This window comes from Schistocerca piceifrons, chromosome 11, assembly GCF_021461385.2.
Source record: "Schistocerca piceifrons isolate TAMUIC-IGC-003096 chromosome 11, iqSchPice1.1, whole genome shotgun sequence".
In the NCBI taxonomy this organism is placed as follows: Eukaryota; Metazoa; Arthropoda; class Insecta; order Orthoptera; family Acrididae; genus Schistocerca; species Schistocerca piceifrons.
Window position 1 is genome coordinate 46,082,604 of NC_060148.1, and position 8,646 is coordinate 46,091,249.

At 38.8% G+C, this 8,646-nt stretch overlaps 1 protein-coding gene across 1 annotated transcript; it reads right to left on the minus strand.

Annotated features, from left to right (window-relative positions):
• Positions 1–4,782: 4,782 nt before the first annotated feature.
• Positions 4,783–5,763, minus strand: LOC124719652 (zinc finger protein 239-like). Its single transcript, XM_047244865.1, has one exon. It carries the CDS (start codon positions 5,761–5,763, stop codon positions 4,783–4,785), a length of 981 nt encoding a protein of 326 aa, XP_047100821.1.
• Between the last annotated feature and the right edge of the window lie 2,883 nt (positions 5,764–8,646).

Here is an 8,646-nt window from a genome sequence, read left to right on the forward strand (position 1 = left end):
CTAACGGTACAGGTTTTGAAAAGAACCATTTTGGACAGGAGTGGAAGGTAACAATTATCGTATCAAATGATTTTCCATAGAACATTTTGGTTGGCCAATGCCACCCATATTAGCTTTAAGTGAATGGTAATATAATGGCGTGTGACGAGGGCCTCCCATCGGGTAGACCGCTCACCTGGTGCAAGTCTATCGATTTGACATCACTTCAGCGACTTGCGCGTCGATGGGGATGAAATGATGATGATTAGGACAACACAACACCCAGTCCCTGAGCGGAGAAAGTCTCTGACCCAGCCGGGAATCGAACACGGGCCCTCAGGATTGACAGTCTGTTGCACTGACCACTCATCTACCGGGGGCAGAGCAATGGTGATAGTGTGAAGATAGTCCATAGAGCCTTTATGGCATTTACCAGATATATTTCAGCACAAAACGTCTAAAAGTGGTCAGGAACATCATATGATGATGGCAGTAATAACCAGTTACTAATAATATTTGTTTTGGTGTTATCATATAAATACCACATTATAACAATTAATGGCACTTTGTCAAAATAAAGTACTATTACCAATATCTCTCATTCCCTTTGACATTTGAAATCCGATTTTAACGTATCACTGTGGGTTCTTTTACTTAATTTCTGTACAAAATCTTCAGAATCAACACAAGTTTATTTTCAGTGGTGAGACTATTAAAATAGGATAGTCGAGTCAGGATTTAAGCTTCATGAGAGTAGCAGTATTGTGTTTTGTGAATTCAGAGCTCTGTTCTTACTTGAATAATAATAGTAATGATTTTTGTCTCGGCAAGCGTTACAGAGAGAACAAAATATTTTCTGTTATGATTAAAGTAAACCATCCGCAAAGAGCGCAGTACCAACAGGAACTGTAGTAGAAATATGTAACTAAGTAGCTGGACAGAATAGTGTAACAACATTACTATAACGAGAATGACACAATTTAAAATCCATGCAATTTCATTCCAAGTCACAACCAAAATATCTCATCAAGTGTGTGAAGAATGGGAGCCCACAAACTGCAACTAGATCAGCATTCCCTAAATATTTAAAAGCCACTGCAGTATTACAGCCCAGATAGCAGCACACTATTATGTTGCAAGAACCATCATGACAGATACATACACATTTCGGTAAAAAGCCACACAGCTTAAAGTGTTGCAAAACTCAAAAATGCCGATCACTTAAAAACAACTGTCTCAAGTTATTAAAAGTATGACAAAACTTAATAAACGAACTACCTTACACCAATAAGAAATTGGTAGTAAATGGAAAAAACTGACCAAAAACAAACATTATGAAGTGTAAGACAAAGCTTTAGTAAAGATTTCTGAAAACGTCACATTTACTCAGAGAAATTATGGAAAATACACACTATGAAATCATGTTTAAAGCAGATAAAAGACAATTAAAAAATCAAATTAAAACAAAGCAATTAGAAAGAAAGTACATTTGATAAATTAACTTATTACAATAAAAATTATGCATTTGGATTAAATTCATAACCTAGAAATCACACTGAGCTCTTTCAACTGTCCTTGTGTTTCTACAAACAATTGGAATTATAATGTGATGTTTGTACAGTAGTTACATGATATTTAAAAACAGACAAATAATTAAAAGATTTGATGCATAAAATGAATCTTCATTAACTCAGAATTATGTACAGAGCTTCGTAATACAATAATTTTTCATAAGAAATACGGCACTTGAACTGGAAATAGCGTGTCGACATAAAATTTAACAAAGCAGAAAAATTGAATTACTACACAATTTACCAAAAGACCCTTTTTGTGAAGATACACTGTTGGTGCAAATCATTATACCCACTTCCGTAGGAGGAGTGTTTGCTACCCAGCGGCATTGTGGTTATGTCACGTAGTAATGAAACTATACAATCAGAAATGCGTGGTTATCATTCTAGTGACAGTATGTGAAAAAATGTCATAAATAACTTTGTCAAAGAGCAGATGGTTTTGCCTGGTGCTGGGTAAGTGCATCTCAGAAGCAGCGAATGTGGTTTGCTGTGCAGATGCTTCTATCATGAGCCTCTATGGAACATTGTTGAAAGATGGTGAAACCACAAGTTGACAAAGGTTGTAGGATGCCCATGCGTTATCTAGAACAAGCAGATCAGAACCTAGCTGCTCTGTAAAGTGGGATAGATGGCAATCTGTGGAGACAGGAGAAAATGCTTGAGCAGGCTCGAGAGTTTCAAGCTATCAAGCAGACACTGTTGAACATGAGGCCTCAAGTTATATAACAGCTTTGTATTCCCATGTTGATCTAACTGTTGTCAGTTACAATAGCAATACAGGGTTATTACAAATGATTGAAGCGATTTCACAGCTCTACAATAACCTTATTATTTGAGATATTTTGACAATGCTTTGCACACACATACAAAAGTTCCTCCCACACTCGGCGCAGCATGTCCCCATCAATTAGTTCGAAAGCATCGTTGATGCGAGCTCACAGTTCTGGCACGTTTCTTGGTAGAGGTGGTTTAAACACTGAATCTTTCACATAACCCCACAGAAAGAAATCGCATGTGGTTAAGTCGGGGGAGCGTGGAGGCCATGACATGAATTGCTGATCATGATCTCCACCACGACCGATCCATCGGTTTTCCAAGAAATGCCGAACATCATGATGGAAGTGCGGTGGAGCACCATCCTGTTGAAAGATGAAGTCAGCGCTGTCGGTCTCCAGTTGTGGCATGAGCCAATTTTCCAGCATGTCCAGATACACGTGTCCTGTAACGTTTTTTTCCGCAGAAGAAAAAGGGGCTGTAAACTTTAAACCGTGAGATTGCACAAAACACGTTAACTTTTGGTGAACTGCGAATTTGCTGCATGAATGGGTGAGGATTCTCTACCGCCCAGATTCGCACATTGTGTCTGTTCACTTCACCATTAAGTAAAAATGTTGCTTCATCACTGAAAACAAGTTTCGCACTAAACGCGTCCTCTTCCATGAGCTGTTGCAACCGCGCCGAAAATTCAAAACATTTCACTTTGTCATCAGGTGTCAGGGCTTGTAGCAATTGTAAACGGTAAGGCTTCAGCTTTAGCCTTTTCTGTAAGATTTTCCAAACGGTCAGCTGTGGTACGTTTAGCTCCCTGCTTGCTTTATTCGTCGACTTCCACGGGCTACGCGTGAAACTTGCCCGCACGCGTTCAACCGTTTCTTCGCTCACTGCAGGCCGACCCGTTGATTTCCCCTTACAGAGGCATCCAGAAGCTTGAAACTGCGCATACCATCGCCGAATGGAGTTAGCAGTTGGTTGATCTTTGTGGAACTTCATCCTGAAGTGTCGTTGCACTGTTATGACTGACTGATGTGAGTGCATTTCAAGCACGACATACGCTTTCTCGGCTTCTGTCGCCATTTTGTCTCTCTGCGCTCTCGAGCGCTCTGGCGGCAGAAACCTGAAGTGTGGCTTCAGCCGAACAAAACTTTATCAGTTTTTCTACATATCTGTAGTGTGTCGTGACCATATGTCAATGAATGGAGCTACAGTGAATTTATGAAATCGCTTCAATCATTTGTAATAGCCCTGTACAAACAGGATAATCGAGATTGGACTGCATACCTATAAGGAAGTGTCACATGTTGGGGTAAATGACATGCTTGTGCTAAGATATGTCATTATCCAGATTAATAGTTGTTTCATACATGCACCACACAACAGGTGCAGGAAGATGGAGGCAGTGTCATGCTATGGGGGATATTGATATAAGGTGGCACGAAAACAGCTGGTCATAACTGAAAGCACCATGACAGATGTGGAGAACATGAACATTATTGCAAACTTATCACTTAATGCTAGATGTATTTACAGAGAGTGACAACATCTAACAGCAGGATAACTGTCCAAATTACAAGGAAAGAATCACACTGCAATGGTTTGAGCAGCATGATGGCTCACACTGTTGTCTTTCCCACCCAGCTCACCTCATTAGATCATGAGGAAATGAATCTGGGATGCTATTGCACACCAACTAGACAGCAACAAACCGATAGCCTACAGTTAATGGGAAAGGTGTGAGATATGTGTAGACTTATAGTCCAATTTACAACTGAAAAACTAACGAAGAACTAATGAGTCCATACCATAGAGATGCACTGTTGTATTGTGGTCTGTAGGTGAATCAAAACGCTCCTAGGCAGATGATTATACTTTTCCCTTATCTCTGCATACTTGCCACCATCAGTTATTTCCTAATGGATGCAGATTATTGATCATACAAATAGCATTACTATTAAAGAGGCATACCTCAATAATATGTTTGCATAATCAAGAGATTTTTGTATTTTTGTCCATTCTTGAGATAAATATCCTACATTATGAATGTGTAATAAACACTTTTCTGCTGTCGCCTGGGTAGTGGATACAGCTTCATGAAGACTGAAATGGTAGTTTCTTTCAAATAATTAGCAGCATACTGGTACATTCTCTTGAAGAATATGGGGTCCTGATAACTGCACAGAACGTCTTCTCAAACGAGTAAAAGATATCTCTCAATGCACAAATTTCGGGTAGCCCGATCATTAAAGCATGGAGCATTTGCAACAAAAAATCACAATTGTGCACTTCATATGTTGTATTTAGTATCTAACTTCTTCGAATGTGAAGCTGCGGAAATGGATTTGTCATATTTTTTGTGACCTCTCTGTAGCATATGCGAACAATTTTCATAAAACACGTGGTCTTCTATGAACATGTGTAGGTCTACAGACTTCAACAATACTTTGAATGGTCTCTATGTAGTGTGTATTAATTTGTGTCTCCTGAGACTGCCCCACTGAGTAAAAGATTTTCCACAAATACTACATTTGTAGGGTCTCTTTCCACTGTGTATTAACTTGTGGGCCTTGAGATAACTCAATACATTAAATAATTTACCACAAGTATCACATTTGTGGGGTTTCTCTCCTGTGTGTATTAATGAGTGGGTCTTGAGATTGCCCGAATGAGTAAATGATTTTCCACAGACATCGCAATTATGTGGTCTCTGTCCAGTGTGTATTAACTTATGGGTCTTGAGATGGCCCGACTGAGTAAATGATTTTCCACAGACATCGCAATTATGTGGTCTCTGTCCAGTGTGTATTAACTTGTGGGTCTTCAGATGGCCCGAGTGAGCAAATGATTTTCCACAGACATCGCATTTGTGTGGTCTCTGTCCAGTGTGTATTAATTCATGTTTCTTGAGATTGCCCCTTTCAGTAAACGATTTTCCACAAACATCGCATTCGTGGGGTCTCTCTCCAGTGTGTATTATTCTGTGTTTCTTAAGATTGCATAACTGAGTAAACATTTTACCACAAACATCACATTTGTGATGTCTCTTTGCACTTAGCACAGTGTGGACATGTACATGGTCACTTGAACATAAAATTCCACAGTCATTACATCTTTCGAGTTCCTCTTCAGCTTCTTTCACAGTAAGTGTATTACATATGTCATTAAAGGATTTTTTAAAAGTTTTCCTGGGTACCTTGTACGAAGGGGGCTCCTCAGTCTGTTCCACGATTCCTTCTTGTACACACTCGAAGGAGATATTGTTTTCATGATCATCACTGCATTCAAGTTTCTCACTGTTGGTAGCAGATAATGCTTGGGCACACTCCCTCACTCTCAAATGTTCTTTCAAGCAGTCATCAGCGGGCAATACCTCACCACATGACTTACACACAAATGCAGGTGCCTGCACACCGTCAATGTGGATGAAGATATGCATTATGAGTCTGTATTTTGAAGGGAAGCTCTGTAGGCAGAAACTACAGGTAAACTTATGGAATTCCTTTTCCCTGATGCTACAACTTAATCTTGTGCCACATAAGCCATCTTCTTGTGAAGTCTGTATTTTGGTATAGTTGTGAGACACACTGAAATCTGTTGACTTCTCTGGATATATCTCCAGCTTGCCATTGACTACTCCGTGATGTAATGTTTCTTGATATGAAATGTCACAGCTGTCATCAGCACTTTGAATGAAACTGAGGAAGGAGGAAAGACGTGTGAAATGTTGATTTACACAATACAAAACAATAGTTCACCATCCACAAAATTGGGGCTTGTAAACCAAAAGATAAAAATGTATGGCCATCACAGATAACTTATTCAGTAAATGTAAGTGATTTAAAATTGTCATGACATTCTACCAGAATGACAGAATTTTCCTAATATGAAATGTTTTTATAAAGCAAATCATCACAGGAAACTGAATAACGCCCAGTCTCATTCAGTGCTGACTGGGTTCCTTTATTCTCTAGTAGATTCTATTATTAAAAGTCTTGCAGTATTTTTAAAATACTGTTCTACAATCCTTTACACCAAATTATTACATTTATTAGAAATAATATCCTCTAGCTTTTGACATAAAAATATCCACCAAAAGATAAAGGGAAAAAAAATATAAGAGTAATCTATGATTTTAAAATAAAAACCAATCACTCTTTCCATGTGGATTTTTCTTTGTTTTGGAGGACACTTTAGGCTTTGGGTAGAAATTCTTAAAACCACCAATGATCAATTTATTTCTGAAAGCAATAAAGCATGGCACTTTGACTCCAAATTAATCACCAACTACCACCAACATCACATTTCTTATTGGCTAGGCGGTATGGCCATCAACCATGTGGACAACACCTGTACATATATAAGAAATAATGTCAGGTCAATAAATGAATGAACACATACATAAATTTCCAGACTGATGAACAAATGTGAATGACACACACAAATTATTCCAACATTACATATGTATTGTTAGCAGCACAGCTTACGTGTAGCCCTTTCTAATTGACATACTGTCTGGCAGGGAGGATGCCAATGCAGTTACAGCCTCCCATTCAAAATTATCTTTACAACTACTCAATATCTGGTCCCCTGGAGTTCCAAAACATCCTTGACTGAATCAAACAAACGTATCAATGGTGACATCAGCACGAATAATGTACAGCGAATCCTACCATAGTCTTCTGAGAGCAAGTAATTGCAGTAGGTGCATCGTCCATCCATGTGATATCTGGGTCCAATCATTCCACCTGCAGCTACCCCATTCCATCACAATGAAAATGGACATCTTTGAGCTTCCCAATGAGGTCATTTGAGTGTGGATATGGCTGTGGGTGGGTAGGAGCATGCACATACTTCTGTGCTATTATTCTATCCTGATTGCTGCTTTTGACTGTTTTGCTTTTTGATGGATATATGGTTTCAAGTAACCAATGACAGTGACAAATTACAGTTTGCTTTCATCAAAAACTGAAACTTTGCTGCAGAAGATGGCTGTGCAAAGAAACATATTAAGAAATATTTCAGTCATCAGTTCGGTCCTACAGGTTAGCCTTAAAAGCTCTGAACAGAATGATCATGATCTCAATTGTGCTGCTGATTGTTGATTGCTGTTTTCTCAGATATACTGCAGATCACATAGTTGTGGTAAGGTTAGGACACGAGTTTGTTTCAATGCTACAAAACCTGTCATCTGCCACATTTTAGTCATAGGTCACTTAAAATCAGCTGTTTTTGTGTGTTGCCTATAACCAAGCAATGTAGCTGCTAGTGGATGTAACAGTATTGCAGTGGCAAATGACACACATCAGCTATCAAGTAGTTTTAACCAGACTACAGTAAAAGCTATTTTCTATGTGATTAATAAAAACCTTTGCAGTTAATCACTACATTGCGTAGAACAGTTATACACTGTGTCAATAATGGCATACACCAAAAAACTTTCTTTAAGAGAAACTCTCAGTAAAATGGGCTTCTGTCTAAAATCTCCAGACACTAAGTTAATGTAGAATATTATATCCCACTGACTACAGTACTGTATGCTGAATTAAAGAAAAACCACCTTTTTGATATGCCCTATGTAGGTATATTACTTACACAGTTGCTTCCACATAGGCCATATTAGAAGAGTAGATGCCTGGTGTGCTCATTATCAAAGTGGCTGGAAACACTTCCCACTTTCAAAGCTTGCAGATGACATAGATGGCGGGCACTGCCTTTGCCCAAACACTCCTATCAATACATACACAAGGAGGACACAGCCACCATTACACACTGTTCCAACATATTATTTGATTAGGGAAAAGCAGCGTATTCCAGCCATTCACATTCTCAGGAGGGAGCAATATCCTTCAAATGCACACTGGATGTGAGTGCTCAGTTTCTTGGATTCTACAGACCAGGTATGGCACATGCTGATAGAATTTTTCTTGTCATTTGGCTTACTGTTGGTGAGGGCCACCTTACAGTAATTATTGTGCAATGTATCATTTTCCCCTGGGTTCAGTAGAAGAGGCACGATTGCTTTCTCACATAAAGCTGAAATTTTCCTATTAGTTCAGCTGTTATGTAGCACTACTTGAAAATAATAAGTCATATCTACGTTTCTTGTGGCATTACGGCAACACTGTCTGAGCTACCTCCTTTTCTCCCCTCTAGTGTTTAGGTTTGTTCCTGCCTGATACAGGAGTTTTATGGGCTATTACAACAATAATAAATCCTCCTCATTGCAACTCATATTTTTGTTGACCCAGATCACAAAAGAAACGATGTAGACAGCTGTTCTGTGTTAAATATTCACTGTAGAAGAACAACATTGGAACTA

What these genes read in the sequence shown, in the direction of transcription:
- LOC124719652 (XM_047244865.1), bottom strand. Translation starts at nt 5,763, where the DNA reads ATGCATATCTTCATCCACATTGACGGTGTGCAGGCACCTGCATTTGTG.